Genomic DNA, 19,780 nt, shown 5'->3' with positions numbered 1-19,780 from the left:
CACAGTATCTTTCAAAAACCTTGGCCACAGTGACTACTGATTGTTTTTTAACATCCTGCTCTTGAGATAGATGGAATACAGAAAGCAGAAGAAATCCATCAACTAGAGTACAGACCTTGTAGTCCATAGACTGGTAAGATAAGGAGACAGACATTCCAGAATTTTATTCCCACCTAATCTTTGCCACTCTCATTTCAAAGAGATCATTACCTGCCTTGCAAAAGATAAATTCATCTGTACTCTTCTATTTTATTACTAGCATCCTCTCTTTCATGGCAGGTTTTATATTGTTAACCCTGCAGAAATAAAACTCGAGGCTGCTTTCTTGTGTGCCACTATTCATAAAATCCCATGTGTTCATTTACAAATGATTCATTTTATAAACAAAAAGTTGCTCAAATCCAAGTGAACAGCAAATAATGTCGTATTATTTGTAACTTGTAACATATTAAGTAACTTGTCTGTTTCTGAATTTTTTCCTTAAAGTAAATACTACCTTATTGCAGTAGTAGCTATATTAATAAAAAATAAATAAATAAAAATGCTAAATAATTTACAGTTCCCCAGTACAGGGAAAAACAGAAATGGGGCTAAAAATGTTGATCACAGCAAGCAGTTAATCTACTCAAGAAAATAAAAGCCATGACAAAGAACACAAATTATGTAACTTCACTGTTGGCAAGAAAAACCAGAATTTATTAAAGCACTCATTAAGAAAAAAAAAAAAAAAAGAAAGAAAAACAGAAAATTAGCATACTTACCTTCACTGTTTTTAGCAAAATTCAACTTTATAAGTGATTTGGCATCTAGTTTCTAAAGAAAATGAAGCATTAAAAAAATTAATGACAACAGAACCTAACCATGGAAATAACAAGGAACCGTAACATCAGCGCTAGCATTTTAATAGTATATAATTTATTAATAATATATTGCAAGTTGTCTGAATCATCAGAACCCTGGGAATTCAAGTTAGGGACAGCCCACAAGAACAAGGCTCACAGAGCCTGAGAACTGGGATACGATTTATTTAGGGTGTTGCAGTCTGACACAGCGCAGGGCTAAACAAACCGAATAAGCTCGTGAGGTCCCACGACTGTCCTAGCACAAACTGAAAGGGAGTCTGCATGAAAAGCAAGGCAGCAAAGCCTGTCGCTACTCATCAGATGAGACAATGTGGGGAAGATCTCTGATGAGGGTCACAGAGCCAGCAAGTTATTTGGGTAATCAAGCTCACTACCTTTTCCGAGATAACTGCAATTTTACTTTTACATCAGGAAACTCGTTCACATGCCCGAAATGATATTGCTCCTTCAGTGACATGCCGAGGCAGGCCAACACATGCCGGTCATTCGATAGGGTCAGGAGGCGATGTGGGCACAGGACTGGTGTGGCAGGGCACATCCTGACCCCACCGTGCCCCCAGCAGCCTGCCAGAGGCACCCGGCCCAGAGACAGCCCCGAGCTTCAAAGCTGAGTTGGGATCTCAGGAAAAAACCCCGCTGATGGTATCAGCTGGCAGAGAACAATTCACTGCCAAATTGATTGTTAAAAGCACACACTGCACAGGCCCTTTAGAAGAAACAATCAGTTCTTTTCTCAAAACACACACCTGAGCAGCTCGGGGAGGTTTTTATAACCCAGACAGCTCTTTATAAACAGATATGAGCGGAGATCTGCCAGCCGTGGGGCCGTCGCTGCTAGCTCCATCGTTACAGCAAACAGTGATAACAGAATCACGGGAAACCAAGTCAGTGGGGTTTTTTTCCTGCCTAATCAAGATTCATACTCTTGGTTCAGAGAGTACATGTTATGACAGCTGGGCTCATTCGTTTACAGGAAGGCACTTCTCAAATTGTTTTTAGCCAACTGGCAGGCTAATATGCTGCCAGAAAGGTAACCATCTCTCTACTTTATTAGCAAGAAGTGTAATGAGGGCTAGTAGGAACAAGATGGAGAAGGAAAGGGAGAGGCCAGGTTAGGGGATATTTAGTTAGGTACTGCTGCTTTCCTGAAGCAGACTCCCCACAAAACCATCACCACCAAAAAAGCATCACCTGCACACTGCTGGCTTACAAAGAAAGACAGCAAAGGCAACAGCGGGTCTGAAATGACTAAGGGAATGCAGAACTTTATTCATTTACTTATTTATCTTCTTACTAGAACAAAATTGTCAAAGAAGTAGTAGGGGAATAGTAGAGCTGCCAAAATGAACATATGATCCTGGACAGATCTGTTCAACCTAAACAACTTATTAACACAAGGCAGCATCCATCTGTGCACATGTTGTGCAACAGCCCAAAAATTATGTTCCAGAGAAAACTTCTTCAGAAATACCTCCGCAAACACCAATCATTTAAAGGAAGGCTTTTGAATGATCTTCCTGGCTCACTTGAGCTATCCCAAAAACATGAGCAGATCATCTTTAAACAAAAATGGAAACAGTTTCCTAAGAAACAGCTTAGCATGGTTGAAGACTCAGATTTAAACATTGACAGAAATTTAGCAGAAAAGACAGACTAAACTCCTGTACAGACTTTAAAGGCTGCAAAAGCTGCACTACACTGTTTCATCTGTCATAGAGGTGCTGCCAAGTCCTTGGACTCTTACACTGTACCCAGGGAAATCGTACAGTATTTCAGGTCACCTCTCTCCATCATGGAGAACAAGGTTAGCTTTCAGCATCACTTACTCATGCTGTATCAACTCCCCGTGTTGGCATTTGTTCCTCACCAAGACAAGCTCTTATACAGTCTTACATGTCAACAGTAAATAAAAAAATAGCAATTTTCATATAAGACTTGAAACACATGCACTGCCGGGACTCTTTTTTTCCAGGATAAGAGCTTGATATGATGAAGTGCTGCATGGACATCAAAGGCTGATGGCCTTGGACCAGCCTCCTACCAAACCCGTACTAGAGAAGTGGCCTTGGCATGTCAACTCTTGAGCAGCACCGTGCTTCAGCTCAGCTGGCAACAGCTACCCCCTGAGCCCTCCCCTGTATCACGAGGGAACTTCCTCCTACTGATAAAGGACGTTGTTTGTGCAATCTATTTATGGAGAGGCATGGAAACGGGCTGAGCCTTGTCTATGAGAAAACGTGTGAAAAATCTAATCAGGGCAACAGCTCAGAAATATTTTGAGAAGTTGATGAACGCATCTAATGCAAGGAAAGACAGGAAAGAGATTTGTCAAAGGAGATCTTTGGAGCACCAGAACAGCAAAACCAGGCTCTGATTTGCCACAAGAGATTGCCATGGCCTACAGAGGCAGCAGCACTGGGCAACTCTGCACAAAGCACACTCGGAGGGGGAGCCCAGCCCGCAGGACAGGACTTCCAGCAGGTCTGATTCTGAAAGGTGCACACATCACAGAGGAAACTATGAAAGAACATGAGACACACATCTCTATCTTATCTCCCTTGCCCCACCCCGAGTTCTTTATTTCATTTGAAAACAAGGTTATCTCGCATGTGGGTGAATCTTCTTTTATTTATTCTCCATCAAAAAAAAGCCCAAGCTTCCTAAACACTGCCAGGGTTTGTTGCCATGGAAATGACCATTACACCGTAAACAGGCACCAGCCCTCACGAGAAGAGACAGCAGGAGTGAATGAGCCCTTAAATGAGTTAAAGTACTTGCTTTCCTGAATTCCATATTAGCAATAAAACATGAGGGAGCTCGAATATTGAATACACTGCTGTTCAGAACTGTTTCTGACCCGAGTTTCCTCCCCATTCATCCAGTTTCAGTCAATTTCCAGAGAAGAAAGGAAGGAAAAAAGCAACAGTTATTAAAAAAACACTTGATCTAATTAAAATTCTAAATTCATAATAAAAAAGAAAGGCCACAAGCATGCGCCACTTCCCCTAACCAGAAACAAGAGCTGTATATTTGCTTCTAAAAATATTTTATGCAGGAATGCTGGAAAGCAGACGCATTTAACGGCATGTAACGCCAGCTGCTCCACAGCAAGGAAGAGCTACAAAACAAACCCAAAACCCATGCGAGCTTTTTCCTCGGCTGACTCCTCTCTCGCAGGCACGCTTCCACAAAGGCAGCCAAGGCTACTTTTGGCCATGACCTACTTTCTGGCAGCGGCGAGAAGCCCCACCGCCCCACTCTCATCTGTCAGCTGACACCGCTCGGTCCTGCGGGATACCAAAGGGCAGCCTCCTCTCCTGATACCCAGTGCAGAGGTTATTACGAAGCGTAGGTTAGTGGGGCACTGTGGCAGTTAGCAGATGAAGCACGCCGATTGTTTCGAATTAAATCATTCTTTGTCATCGCTGTGTCTCTCATGAAGATATGACCTACAGTCCTCGTGCATCAATTAGTTACACTCTCTGAGTCCCTTCGGTCTGTGGCAGCATGTTCTTTTTTGTTAATGAGGCTCTGACCCCGTTGGATACACACCAGCCTGAAAAACAATCAAAACGGGCTCATTTGATTCTCTAACTGCACATGGTTAGAGTTGGTGACGTGCAGCAAGAGTTGTATTTAGTAAATACAGACCTCACCACTCTGTCAACTTTAACAGAGTTCCTAATTACTTCAGAACTGGACACTCTTCCTAATGGCCTCTGGCAGGAACACACAGTAATCCAGTGAAGCTATCCCAGGGAAAAATTAGTGTGTCACACCTGAACTTGTTGACAACACGAGGACAAAATCATCCGGTGCTGGCATGGCTACCTGGGTGGTTCTCATCCCACCAAAACAAGCAATGTGGAGTTAACTCAAATAGAAAAAAAAAAAGCCAAACCAAATACTAATACTGAAACACAATGCTGCCTACCAAGTACCAAATTTAACTTCACACAAGCAGATTAATTTTGTATTAAATTCTTTGATTCCTTTAGAGGTGACACTTGTTACTCTCTGCATGCAACTTCCCATTTCAAGAAGCCCTCATATAATTTTTCCTGCTATAAAACCATCAAGAAATATGTTATTATTAATTGAATGTTTGAATATTATTTGAATAACTCCACGTATACTTTTATTTATTTCAGATCTTGTAAATGGATTTAATGATGACAAAAAGTCACTGGAAATTCTCAGCAAGTCTACACTTCATGGGATGGGAAACAGCAGTACTGCTTTAATTAGATAAACTACATTCATGTAGTTCAATGTTTCATGGAAAAATTGGGGTCTGTGGCCAAAAAGACAGAATAGTCTTCTGGTTCAAGCTACGGTTTCTACGTTCAGTTCAACAGCATAAGTATATTTGTCACATGCACAACACCTACCAAGTACTAAGAAAATACCCTCAATTCACATTCTTGTGTGAAACTGCTGCTTTAACCGTGGCTTTCACCCTGCTACTGAACCGGTATGGAAATGGACATAAAGGATCCTTCGTTACCCACTTCCAGATCACTGAATTTCCATATTTAAATTTTAATTAAACTGACACCATATGGTCACCAAACCCTTGTCCATAGAACCATACAGATACGCTTAATAACACACATGGCTCGCAGATACCAGCAATAATGTTGCTGTATCAAAGAGCACATTAGCAGAAATTACCATGAGATAAAGATGTGCTGTTTCGTGTGTAAGATTAAATCTGCAGTCTTAATGTGCCCAGAAGTCTATCAGTCCAGAGATAAGCAGCCAAATACAACATGGCTTATGGAAAATAAAACTATGCAGAAGGATAGAAAATCTAGTCTCCAATTTTAGTGAAAAATAGGCAAGCAGTGATCTATGGGAACCTCATGCTGCACCTCACTTAAGGCTGAAGTTTCACAGTTGCTAGTTTTTCGAGTGTCACAATCACAAAAACCCATCCAATGTGCACACTTCCACCAAAACAAGGAAAAGAATAAAAAGAGACCATCTGTTCGGTCCGTAAAACCTAGATGTAAATACATTTTTGCTGTAAGGGAAATAATACATTAGAAATAATGCTAGACACATTTATCTGTCTGTGTCCAGAGCTGGCTTACTGGATAAAACACTGCCTACCGCCACCACAATCCCCATTAGCAAGGTGTGAAGGAAGCACAGCAGCTTGGCTGGTGACTCATGACACTGGAGGGTTTTAAACTGCTCCTTTTGATAAAGCACTTGAACAGTAAGTCTGGGCAAATCTTATCTTCTGTGCCCTCACTGTTTCCCAAAGATGTAGGCAACTGAAAAATAAATTCACCTTTCTGGACAGATAAAGGCCAACTAGTAGTGGTGCAGCATGCACTCCTGTAAAACACTGTTCCTCTTCCAAACTTGTATCTCTCAGATATCCACATGTTCAGCAGCAAGGAAGGAGAGGGGGAAAGTTTCAGAAAACCCAAAAAAGAAAAAGGAGTCATCTTTCTGGTTATCTGCCTGAGCAGGACCTTCATCCCCTTGACCCTCCTGTGTTTTATGACCATTTCCAGTTATGACACACGACTTTCTGATTGTTCCTCTGGCAGGAATCATGTCCTAATATGTTTCTATCCAGGGGCCTTGAAAATTTATGGTCACTAGTCAAATATTAACTCATTTAGACTGTTGACTAAAAGCTAATAATTTCTGAAGTAAATGCGGTAAGAAGACATAGTTCAGTTGCTGCATATGGAAGAGTTCATCTCATTTGAAGTGCATTAGAGGCATTTCGGCAGTTTGCTACCCCCACAGACAAAAATGCACCTGGAGAGAGCTGTTCAATGAATCAGGAGAGGAGGCTGTAACCATCCATTTCTGTAAAACCGCTATAGGCCACAGAAATACAGGCAACAGCATCCAACTGGAAACAAAAACAAGAAAAGGGTAAACCACTGCTAATCCTGTCTAACTCTTATGTGTAAATAAGTACCTGCTTCTGAAATGACCCAAGCTATAAAGAGAAAATTGCAACAAATGATCATATTCTGACAGCACCCTTCCTGTCTTAACACCTACTGAGAAAATGTTTTCTGCCTTAAACTATCATCTGAAATATATCAAAGTATTATCAAAGTATTTCAGAAAAAGATTAGAAAATATTCCCAACTCCGTACCAGGCATTCACCCAGCACTTCCTGTGTATGAGTAAGATTACCTAGGTTCAAAGATGAGAAACTAAACAGATGCAGAGAATGACTGTGACCATTTAGAGTACAGAGAACTTAAAGTCTGTCCTGGTTTCAGCTACAATAGAGTTAATTTTCCTCCTAGTAGCTGGTATGGTGCTGTGTTTCGGATTTAGGGTGAGAATAATGCTGATAACATGCTTATGTTTCAGTTGTTGCAGAGCAGTGCTTACATGGAGCCAAGCTCTGTTCAGCTTCCCCTGCTGCCCTGCCAGCAAGGAAGCTGCGGGTGCACAAGAAGCTGGGAGGGGACAGAACCAGGACAGCTGACCCCAAGTGGACAAACGGACATCCCAAACCATGTGGCATCATGCAGGACAATAAAACCAAGGGGCTGGCCAGGGGACTGCTGCTGCTGATGATCAGGGACCACTGGGCATCAGTCGGCAGGTGATAAGCAGCTGCACGGTGCATCACTCACTTTGTATATTCTATTATTGTTATTATTTCCCCTTCCTTTTCTGTCCTACTGAACTGTCTTTATCACAGCCCACAAGTTTTACCTTCCCCCCCCCCCCCCCCACTGCCTTCCCCAAGGCACTGGGGTGGATAGGAGGGGAGCGAGTGAGCGGCTGTGTGGTGCTGAGCTGCCTGCCGGGTTAAACCACAGCAAGGCAAGAAGAACATCTGACAGGAAAATACAAGTCTCAGCAAGAAAATGTCAAGAAAGCATTAAATTCCACTGCAACAGATACACAGCTGTAAACACTAAGAGGGAGAAGCACAGTTCTGGCATCAATACAAACGAGAACAGGCTGGTCAAACCCCAAATTTACAGAAGATATCTATCAGATGAAAAACCGTCAGAAGAACCTCTCAGCAGTCACAGCAGGAAAAAGCAAACACTAGTTCAAGACAGAGCATGCAGTTTGCAAAGCAGATTGCAAGAGAGGTGAAGACCTAAGAGAGTCTTCCAATTTTACGTTGCTGATCACTTCACCCTTCTTTCTGCAACACATGAAAGCCAACTAAGCTGGATTTGTCTGAATCATTTTTCAAAAACAAAGCTCCCCTTGGTTTTATTTCTGTAAGCTTTGTTCTCTGCTCTGTAATAAGCTATTACTCACTCAGAACAAAACTGTATTCCCACCACACACTGAAACTTTTCTTACAAACAAACAAGAAAAAAAAACCCTCTCCTTCCTGCATTTGAAATGTACAGGAAAAATATTTTAAGTAAAGAAAAAAGAAGGGGAGCAATTGTCATTTACACCTATGCATTATCTGAAGACCTGAGCTGCATCAGACAAGAGAAATGTACTTTGCATTTCAAAGCTGAATATGTGCTGAGATCTTCTGACATGTATGTGACGAGCGTTCCTAGAGAATTAAAATTGTCATTTATATAGCAGTTATGCTGCAGCCAAATGAGACCTGAAGTTACTGATCCACCTGAATGCCCGCTCATTTTCAAAGTCCCAAGGAGAATATGCAAGAGACTACTAGGTCCTCAGGTACTGTGCTCAGGTCTGGAGGGAAAAAGCATAAAAAAGAAGAATATGTTATTCTCCTAAATTTTTCTAAGTAATGGAAAATACCTTCATTGGCCAAATTATTTTAGTCTTCATTAGACACCAGCACTCTAGATATGGAAAACTGACAGAGAGATAGCCTGCCTATGGAGGGTTACCAACATTTTCCTCTCAATATTTTCTATCTAGAAAGGAATGAGAACGCTCAGAAAAAGCATATTCTCTTTGGGAACAGTGAGAGAGAAGAAGATTTTTCAAGAGAAGAAAATTAAGAGCCACAAGAGAAATCTGACTCCTGCTGCTATATGCCGTCTTCAAAATGCCATCAAAATCCTAAGATAGCATCGCCATCCCTTTGCAGCAAGGTCCAGACAAGCACCCTGAAAGTGCATCACATTGAACATTAACTACAGCTATTACATTTTCCTGACAATGTATTTCAACAACAGCTACTGCTACGCCGGCATGAAAGAGGTCACCTTCAAACCACAGACCCTTGTGTGGTGACATCCATTATCTGCCACTCATTATCAGGAAACACACCTGGAATAGCACAATTAAAACAGCAATCTACAGTAAATTACCACACATGCCATATGACTGGAGTTAAAAGCCATTATCACTGTTGATTTGGCCAATACAGGTCACATGAAACTTGAACTTGTCTCTCCCCTGCTCAGGCCAGAAACCTGTTCCACTCAACTCCCCCAGCAGTCCCACAGTGTTGTTTGTGATCTTGATCTTAACACCTCTGACTCAGCAGCCTGTGAAGCTCATGCAACCCACTTACAAGAATCCACTCCTGAAACTCACTGGCTCTGTACTGATTAGCTGATAGAGGTGCAGAGCAATTTGTAGCAAATTAGAAAACCTTGGCTGGAATTTAACCTGTGCTTTAACACCTGTTCCTACAACGCAGGATGACTTATTTCGTACGTTTCTTACATGGTGGTGCAGTTTTCATTGTATTGTAAGGCAAGAAAAAACACCCAAGGCCTCTTTCCCATGTTCATTTCTCGGGTGGAGAAACAATTACTAGTGCAGTCTATTTTCTGTATCTGTGTTTTCAAAATATGTAAATGGTAAAAACACTAACTTTACGGAAGTTTCACCTTTGCTCTACTTTCTGCATCCTTTTCAGGCAGGATTTCCCTTATTTAGACAGCCAAAGATGTTTTTAGAGCATAAAAAAAGTGCTGTATGGTTGTTGGTTCATTTTTACACTAGAATTAATACCTTTAGTGGTAACAAATGAATCCTCTCCTTTAATCTGGTCAGCAAGCATCTCTTACCTCAAGACCGGCAACCAATTTCCATGAGATTGACTGAAATTCTCTTAATTACATTGAAAAGAAAACATCCTTTCACAATAAAATTAAGTAACCATAGCCACCAACATCTGAGAGAAGTAGCAGCTACTAAACATATTAAGGAATGTATTTGAGAATGACTTTCCCAAAAATGTAAAATAACAGATTTGGTTGCAATTTTTCTCTTTTGAAGGTAAAGAGTTATTGTTCTCGAAAGTTCCTGTAAATATTCAGGCAAGCATCACGTAACTGACCTTACTTCAAACAAATGATTAAAAAAAAATTAAAAAATGACACTGCCTATGTTCATACATGAGCAGTGCTCGATGTGATGTTCCCTACAACCTCTGTCATTGCCTCAGGGCATTGCAAGGCACAAGCCATGTGTCTCTGGGTGCTTTCAAAGAGATGATCAGGAAGGCTTAGTGCATGAGGCAGGCACCTGTACTGCCTCAATTATTTGATCTTATTAGTCATAATCTCACCCCACATCATTTTTGTTTGGTAAATACAGGATTATGAGTATGGAAGAACAAGAGCAAATATTTATTTTGTGCACAGATCAAGACTTTGAGTTGAGTTCTATCTTTTCTTAATTTTTAGAACTTTCTCATTTACCTAGTAAGCAGCTAAAATCTGACACTTAAGAAAAAGCTCTTTCTGGCCTCTAGATCCAAATCCTAACTTTGCATGAGACAGGGCACAACGCAAATTGTTCTCTGCCTCACTGGGACCAGAAGCATGAACGCTAACCTCACACATCCACCATGCAGTGTCTTCAGTTTGCTTTTTTTTGTTTGCTTGTTTGTTTTAATCTGTAGGCATATGTTAAATGCAAGCTACATTAACTGACTGAATCCTGTTGGCCCTTCAAGACAGATACAAATGTGACAACTACACAGGCACACGTGGCCCTTAACATGAGGACTGCTTCTCTGGGTTATGTAGGATCAGCAGACATATGGATTTTGGTTTGCTCTGAACCATGCAGAAAGACTTCGCATAGATGAGCCCTCTAATATGAGTTTTAAAACAGATGCACTTAAAACAGTCACAAAACTGACTTTGGACCAAAGCCTTAGAAGCAAACTGTGGAGATGAACAGACTTTCAACTGTCCAGAAGAACAAAATTCCTGCAGAAAAGGGGGACAAGGAACAAAGACCTCAGCTATTTCTGAGACAGGGGAAAAGAGATACTTTCCCAAGGTTACAGAGCCAGTCTCAAACAGAGCTGAAGTACAACCACAGTAATCTAGTCTGCCCACGTACAGTTAGAATGTCAGTGAACCGGACTGAAAAAAATAGGTATTTACATCAGAAACATTACAACACGAAGAAGAAAAATAACTCAGCCCACATAAATCTACCCAACAAAGAACTATTTCCCTTGAAATTCCTGTCAAAAGGCATACTGCTACCTTCATGCGGATCTGTCATCTGCTCATATTTGAAATTCCAACAAACCAGATAGGATCTGACCAATCCCATTTCTTGGAAATAGGTACTCCCGAGCCGAGCTGGCTGGCTTGTGTGGGCATGCTGGTCAGTGCTGTCAGAACGCCGCTACGTGAAACAACCTGGCAAGCTTGCAGCTATCTGCAAGGCCAAGAAGCCAAAGTGCTGTTGTCAGTAAAAAGGAATGAGCCTGCTACGACTTTCCTGGTTACTCTTTATTTTATGCAATTTTAGTGTAAACATAAGCTAGGGCAGTGTCCTGACGAAGCTGACAGAAAAAGCAAGCGAGCCAACGCCATCTCACAGGCTGTAGTTCAGCTGCAAGAGATGCATCATTTCTTCCAAAATTATTGGTATAATAACAAAAATTTTTACAGCAATGCATTATTAAAAAACAACAACAACAACAACAACAACAAAAGAATTGTATTATTTATTATTAAAAGAAGAAAAGTTACTGTTTGGAATAGCTCATTGGAAAATCTACACAAAGGTCAACGGCGATTTGTTTCTCCTAAATGGATACTGGTGACAACACTTGCACCTCAGAAGGATGTTCAGAAGAGAAAATAAACCATGAAGAAGTATAGGGAAGGAAAGCAAATTAAACATAGCAAAGAGTGACTGCAATCTTGGCATTGCGAAATTTCTTTAAAAAGGAAGGCTGGTCCAAAAGTTTAGGATTTGGAAGACTGAGAGAAGTCACTGCCTACTTGTAGATCAGTTCACAAACACCCAATTAAGAAAATACTAGCACAGTCCCACCTCGTGAGAGCACTGTGAAGATAAATGTGTTAATGACTGCAAAGCTCTCCTATGCCCCAGTGAGGGCCCACTTCAGAATTAAGACAGCTAGTGAGAATTGGCAATTATCACGTGTGTGCCATTAACAACGCCTTTCTGGGTAGCCTAGTGACTTGTCTAAAACGTTTAGCCTGTAGCAAACCAGAACAACAGAAGGGCAAGACACAAGGGATTTCATTATCATTTTTAACTTGAGGACAAAAAAGGGAAAAATTCTCCAGGGCCTCACCACCAACAACAAATCATCAATCTGCGCAAAGTACTGTCATAAAGCACCTTCTAAAACACAGCACTTCAGCTAGTCTGGCTCAATTCCTCTTCAAACAAACCTAGAGTCTTAAGTTTCCATAAGTCACCAACACATTACAGAAGGTATTTTCTGGCTTCACCAATGAGCAAGCTGTACAAGTAACAAAACATGCACACACAGTTAAATACATTAAATAGAGGGCAGCAAGCACTAAGCCAGGGGGCAGTACAGTCTAGAGATGGACAAGATCCACAGACTCCCTCTGCTACCTACCCTACCTCATCCCAGCACCCCCATTCCCTGCCCACCCTATGCCATCTTCCCCTTTAGAAAGAGAGACTTGGTTCTCTGGGGAGTGAAGACTAAATTACATCCCTTCTCTCAACCCCACTCTTCCCTTTATAGCTCCACAAGGCTATAATCAGCCAGACTGCATGCTGTTATGGACTGCAAGCACCTTCTTTTTCTTCCAAGTGGTCTGGAATGCCTTTGTCTCTGGACAGAGCCGTACAGCACAACTCCACCACTGAAGAAAAGGGAAGAAGAAAGGGGGCTCCCCAAAACAGAGCAACACAGGAAAAAGGAACACACGTAGAGAAGAGCTGCAGGTGCACTGCAGATCAGCCATGGAAGTGTAAGTCCAGGTAAGCTAACAGATGTCAAAGTTAGACTTCATTTGAGCATTTATGGTTCACCAAGAATACTCTGCACATCCTCACTTTCTCTGTATTGCACAGGACCAATAGACACGCTACACTTCTTGCATGCATTTACCAGAAATAATTTTAAACCACATCATTGTTCACAGAATGAAATGAGAACAGGTGTCATGGAGCTGATCCGAGTTTAAAAAAGATAATAATCTGGCAACACCCCAAACCTCCTAACCAATGCACTGAGCAGCAAGGTAGTAGGAGGCTGGCAAAACTAACTGAAATAGCTGTAATTCCATTCCCTCTAAACATCACATATTGGCCTCTTCATGTGTAAAGAAAGACCTTCAATCATCTCTCCATCATGCAAGCACACCTGCAGTTTGCTATAACTGATGATATTCAGTCTCAGACAGTCTGTTCACGTTTGGATTTTGGAATGCAGCATCTGTATTTAGCTCCTCCTCATATCTGTCTGCTGCGAAAATCTTTAATCAAACACAAGATGTTTCAAAGGTAACCTCATACCACAAAACAATCTGTAAACCAACCAGAAATTCTGTGCAATGGCTGCCACCTAATGCTCAGGAGAGTAACTGCACTTACTGAAGAAAAAAGTTTCACTAAATCAAGCAACAATTTCTGTTTAAAATATACGTTCTCAGAAAAAAAAAAAAATAGTCTTTTAACCCACCACAAAAAAAAAAAAAATATTTCCAGTATTTCATATGCATCTGGTGCTCTAGAACTTCACGCTATTACAGAAAGTATTCCTTCATAATTAGTGCTTAAGTGGAAAAAGGGGAGAAAACAGTAAAGCCCTGGTTACAGTGTGAAATCCCAGTCTTACAGTTAACTATCATGACAGAGCCAGGACAGAAACTTTCTGAAATAAATCGTCAAGATAATTCAAAAGATTTTGCACATTAAGCTATCATTCATCAGCACTAATAATAATCTCTTTAACCTGCATGGAACCAAATATCCACTTGGTTAGGAAACACCACTGCAAGTTTTAGTACAGATGGAGAAGTGAGCTAGTCAGCATCTTGCCCTGTGGACTGGAATTCACCTTATACAAAGCAGCAGTACTGACCCTTCCTCATCACCAGCCAGTTAGGCTTTCTGGGCATCGCTAGCAGTAACAAAAGAGTTAGGAGTTACAGAATCACAGAATCACAGAATTTCTAGGTTGGAAGAGACCTCAAGATCATTGAGTCCAACCTCTGACCTAACGCTAACAGTCCCCACTAAACCATATCCCTAAACTCTACATCTAAACGTCTTTTAAAGACTTCCAGGGACGGTGACTCCACCACTTCCCTGGGCAGCCTGTTCCAACGTGTAACTAGTTCCAACTAGAAAGACTTAAATTATGCCATAAACATAAGATAAGCAAAAAAAAAAAAAAAAGAAAAGAAAAGGGGGGGGGAGTGGTGGTGGGGAGTTTGTAAAAATGAATTGCCCATTTCCTCCACAATGTTATTTACAATCTTCTTTTACTGCGGAAAAGAAGAAAATATAATGTTCTTCTCTTTCTTCTGCAAACAGTCAGAGTGTGATTATTTTCTACTATAGAGATCATTAGCAGGATGACAATAAGAGGACACCAGATCTCAAATCCAGAAACGCCCCCAACTTTTTTTTTTTACTTTTTTTTTCCTAAAAATAAATCCCTTGTAAGTCTGTGCTTTAATTTTACAAACTTGATGTCAGAAATACCATACTTTATAATAGTACTACCATTCAACTTGTTTTATTTTCACTAAAGCATTTTTAACTCCCACACATTAAATACAAAACCGAACACAATGAAAGCCAACACGGCATATGAATACAACCATCGTTACTTACTTCTCCTGTGATAGGGTTGGTTCCATATTTCTTTATCCAAGGAACAATGCTCCTGAAAAGAGAAGGAAGAAAGTAATAAGATTCAAGCAACAATAGCAACCTCTATTATTTTTTAATAGCCAAGATTATTTCTACCAACTTGCTAAGGTCAAATGATGAGTACACAGCTGTAACCAAGCAGTTCAGCAACACAAAAATAAAGCTAAGTACAGACAGTAACTTACAGTATGTCAAAGACTGTCCCATCTGGCGTGCAAACTGGATATTCAAATGGCTGCAGAGACAAACTAGAAAAAAAGTACATGTTTTTAGCAAAATCAGCTGGAAATCATGATGACAGAAGCAAATAACATTTAGCTGAATCACTTGCATATTAAAGGAAGGCCTATACCAGTGAAAATACTGAGTGGCTGCCAATACTCACTACATGATATTCTACATAAATTAGGTTAAAAACAAGATCTCTGAAAGGAACTGATGCAGTTCAGCACCCACTGCCATACAGCCACAGGTGTAGATGCTGTGATACTCCTGAAGCTGCTTCTGTTGCCCCAGCAGGTTCTACCCGCACACAAGATGGTCCAAGCAGACACACTGTCTTTGTACTAAACAGGCTAGGGAGTAATTGGCAATTACATTCGGTATCCCTCGTTAGGGATGTTTCCATAATCCGTTCAGCTTTTAGCCAAGCAGCAGTAGTAAGTAGGTGGGGATGGAACCTTCTGGAACTATTTGATTTACTAGACAATATCTAACCCACCTCTACTAACTCCCGTATTTCATTCTAGGACTTCAAGAATGAAACTAAACACAAAAATAGGATAAATATCCCTTCAGTCTATCTAATCACTGCCTCTGAGATACAAATAACTGTCCAACCATATTCTAAGCAGGAAAAAATCGATTCAAGTCCCAATTACACAGATTTCTAAGATTGGAACAAGCACAGTAACTGTTCTGAATTATTTTATCACTTTTAGCCATCAAATTCAATCTCAGCAGACACTAAGGATGGGAAATACTGATATTGTTTCAGTTCTTATTGAAATTTTCTTGCTGCATTGCTATCATAGCAGACACAAGTCAATGAAAGTACCTTGGAAGAACACAGCTTCAGCAATAGCTCAGATGAAGAGACGGGTCATTTAATAATGATAACGTAATTTTATTGCTTTACCTGCAGTGATCAAATGATATACGTCTGAAATTAGTTCGTGGATGGTCTGTTTATGAGAAACAAAGCACAGGATTAATACAAAGTATGCCAGGTAACAAAGAAACATTTGAAGTTACACTGTGCAATCTGTGTGGTAGCAATTTACCAATGACAAGAATAAACACAGTAAGCTCTGCAAACCCATAACTAAAATCAGATTCCCACTGTAGAGCACAAATATGCTCCTCAACGGAAATAACAACCAGAATAAAATGAGCAGAGCTCCGACGGACTGACAGCACTGAATTTAAATTAGATGATTAATTTGTAAGTGCCTTCATGCTCTGCCCTACCGGTAGATGCAGAACTTGCTGAGGGCAAGGAGAGTTCATCTAGACGTCACACCTCCAATTTCAGCATTTTCCATGCTCATCAGTGTCACCAATTTTTGGACCCCAGTTACAAGGCTCAGCAGTTCCAAAGCCAACCCAGGAAGTGCTCAGACACCCCTGCAGCACCTGCAGGAGCTGTGCTCGAGGAGATCCTTTCACCGGCCACCCTGAGCGACGTGACCCCGTGTCAGAGCCCTCACACCGCTGCTCAAGCAAAGCGAGGGACAGAGCATTTAGAGAAGGAACTCTGCGGAGCTCCAGCAAAGAGGAGACTGGAAATTGGAGTGCGAGCGTGGAGACAAGGCCAAAGGAGAAGGAGAGCAGCCCGGGGGTGCCTGAGGAAGGCAGCCCCAGCCCCGGCGGTGAGCGAGGCGCAGCAGCAGGCCCAGTGCGGGGCAGCAGGGCCGCGGGGAGCCGGGCACTCACCTGCCTTCTTGCCGCCGTAGAACTGCGTGTACTCGGCGCAGGTGATGTACCTGCGGGCAGAGCGGGGTCACCACACGGCACACGGCACACGGCCACCCCCCCGCGCCCCCCGCGCCCCCCGGCTACCCCCCAGCCCCAGCCCGGCCGCCCCGCTCACATCTTGTCCTTCTGGTGCTGCCGCTTCCCCATGGCTGCGGCTCGGTCCCGAGGCCCCGACCGCCGCCGGCACCCGCACGGTTGAGGCCGTGGCGCTTTTCCGGGGCGGGTGCGGCTCCGAAGGGCCCCGCCGGGAAACGCGGGCGGCGAGCGGCGTTCCGGGGCCGGCCCTCAGGAGGCGGCGGAGCGGGAGAGCCTCGGGGGGCGGCTGAGGGGAGTCGAGGGGCGGCCGCGGGCCCTGCCGGGGCCCCTCAGGGGCACGGCGCCACCCGCTCGGCAACGCCGGGCCTCGGGCACGGCTGAAGGCGTGAGGGGCTGAGGGAGGGCAGCTCCCGCTCGTCAGGCGGCCTGGTGGCCGATTCCACAGAAAAAATAGAAAGTAAAAAAAAAAATTGTGCTTTCAACTGGTCCAGATCAGGCTCGAGTGTCGTCCCGCCCCGCCCCCGAAGTGATTCCAGTTCAGCAAAGTGTCCAAATGAACTGGGAGAGCCGATTTGTTTCTGCAGCTGCACAGGCCTCCTTTCCAAAAAGGCACAGCTGGGAAGCATGTAGTTGAAAATGGATAAAACGTAGCTTAAGGCAATGCTACCACCACTATGTTTTTCTGTCATGGTACTATTGAACTCCTGGGAGCAGAGGTCAAGGAAACTGGGGCAGCTCTCCCTAGCTGGAAGGTTGTGTTGCCCCAAGGAACACATCTCTCCCTCCTCAGATCCAGCCAGCCATGTAGCTGCAGACACCCATCAGAACACAGCCCTCAGCAGCCAAAATCCACAGCAGTGCAGCTATTCCTTGCCACTGCTGCCTGGCGTTCCTCACAAAGGTGAAGGAGATGGACTGTTTCTGCTAAAAGTTGCTGTACATGGCAGGCACTACACACCTGTAAGAGGGGTAATTTTTAAATACAAATACTGATTTCAATAATAATTTTCTTACTCAGAAACACCCCAACTAAGGCAGTAAACTGGGACACACCTAAACAGTTGGGCCCTGGCAATAACTGAAGCCATACACTTGCTTCTTTCTCAGCACCAAGCATACTTCTGTGAAGAAAACAAGTTGACTGATTTGGTTTCAGTGCAATTTAAAAACCACTCCACAAGTGAACTGCTGGCAGGGCACCAACACCATTTTGTTATTATGGAATGCCACACAAAGAACATTGCCATAACTGGATGAAGTTCGTCTCTTCTTGCAGTACTGACTGCTTTCAGCAGTGGTTCAGGGAGCCCTTTTTACTTTGGGTTGCCTAAAATAATGAGTACTCCCCACATAGCTCCTGCCCCTTCAGAGATGTGGCTTTAGGATGTAGCTGCTCTCAGGTGACTACAAATACTTGTCCGATCCTGCTCTTAGAGTAAAGATCACCCAGAGAGTATTATGTATTTCTAGAGACTTTAACATGATTCAGCTTGTGTTGACGTTTCTGGAGATGCTGTTTGTAATGTAAATATAATATAAAATTCAAGACCACGCTTGTTTTTTCATTTTTTAAACCAATGCGGTGTTCATTTATTTTTGTACTTACAAAAAGAGCCATCCCATTGTATCCCTCCCCCTCCCCAAAAATGCCTTTTACAAACATTTAAAAATTAAAAACCAGATGATGACATGTTAATTTGGTAAATTATTTTGAAACATAGCTTTTGTAATATTAGAGTTAGATTTCCTACAAGATGACTTTGTAGAGATAGCCTGATTACTGGCCAAATAAAATTCCATATTACAAGTTAGCAAATTCTAGTACAAAAATAGTCCATGTGTTAGAACAGCCTCTTATTATTATTATATTCACAGGAAAGAGTCTATTGGCTGTATAATATGTTAATATTTATGAAATTTCTTTTTATGTGGCTCATTCATCTAATTTAATATAGTGTTGAGCCTCAATAAATCCTCAGTCAAAAAACCCTAAACAGGGTTAAATATGCTGTTCAGTGTACTCTGAAGTACTGTGCTTTTCACAGGACATCCAAGAAACCCTACAAACAGTTCTCAGCTAGTTTTGATATTAAAATGAGATACAGATCCAAAAGGACCCCCCTGAAGTACATATCCACGACTTTCCATAGAAACAGAGGCCACAGCTTCGATGGTTAAGTTTCACTTGGGAAACTATCTAGGTCATCCACTCATTTTCATGGATCCACTTGTGAGCTTCTTTAAAATCTAAAGCAGGTCACTTGTGAAGCATCTGGGACCCTTATGGCACTGCCCTCTTCAGCAGCGTTCCACACTGACCGGGCTCTCTCTCTTCTTCTGTCCCTGGTTAATGCTGTTCAGCAGTTTCTATCAGACCAGGCGCCTCAAGGAAAATCTGGGGAAATGCTACTTATCTCTCAAGATGTCTAGCTGCTCTTGATATTCTGTGAAAAGCCTCTGGAAGCGGAGGTTCTGTCCAATAACAGGAAGAAGTTCTTTCAATAGTTCTCTCTTTCGTAAACCCTGCAAAACAAAACAAAAAAAAAACACCCACAAAAGCATCCTTAGAATGCATTATTTAATATCATGAATAAAATCCATAGGACTGCAAGATTGTCTTTTTTCCTGCCTGGAAGGAGCTATGTAATTTTATGTTCTTACTGTGCTTACATGACTCCCAAAATAAAAACTGTTTTTACATTTATATATTCATTAAGCTGGTGCAGCCTCTGCACAGCTAGACTTCAGGCATGCTCTGAGGAGAAAAGACATTTTATTGGCATGTCACTATTTCAAAGCTGCGGTCTGAACAATGTGGAGACCTGAAAACTCAGCTCTACTCCCATCTGATTTTTATTCAAAA

At 42.1% G+C, this 19,780-nt stretch overlaps 2 protein-coding genes across 4 annotated transcripts in view; both read right to left on the bottom strand.

Moving 5' to 3' along the window:
- Positions 1–17,144, bottom strand: part of PPIL2 (peptidylprolyl isomerase like 2) — a 74,668-nt gene extending 57,524 nt beyond the window's left edge. For both annotated transcript variants that reach the window (XM_084539067.1, XM_084539066.1), the window contains exons 1-6: positions 16,997–17,144; positions 16,840–16,889; positions 16,043–16,088; positions 15,090–15,152; positions 14,866–14,917; positions 762–813 (exon numbers count right to left, since the gene is read on the bottom strand). In XM_084539067.1, the coding sequence (XP_084395193.1) occupies positions 762–813; positions 14,866–14,917; positions 15,090–15,152; positions 16,043–16,088; positions 16,840–16,889; positions 16,997–17,028 (295 nt within the window). In that variant the 5' untranslated portion in view covers positions 17,029–17,144. The remainder of the gene's footprint in view (positions 1–761; positions 814–14,865; positions 14,918–15,089; positions 15,153–16,042; positions 16,089–16,839; positions 16,890–16,996) is intronic.
- Positions 17,145–18,471: 1,327 nt separating this feature from the next.
- Positions 18,472–19,780, bottom strand: part of HIRA (histone cell cycle regulator) — a 34,166-nt gene continuing 32,857 nt past the window's right edge. For both annotated transcript variants that reach the window (XM_084538821.1, XM_084538822.1), the window contains one exon: positions 18,472–19,440. In XM_084538821.1, the coding sequence (XP_084394947.1) occupies positions 19,324–19,440 (117 nt within the window). In that variant the 3' untranslated portion in view covers positions 18,472–19,323. The remainder of the gene's footprint in view (positions 19,441–19,780) is intronic.

This window comes from Aythya ferina (assembly GCF_964211825.1).
Source record: "Aythya ferina genome assembly, chromosome: 17".
NCBI classification, from domain to species: Eukaryota; Metazoa; Chordata; class Aves; order Anseriformes; family Anatidae; genus Aythya; species Aythya ferina.
Note: the sequence above shows the minus strand (reverse complement) of the source record. Positions and strands in the feature narration are given on the sequence as shown.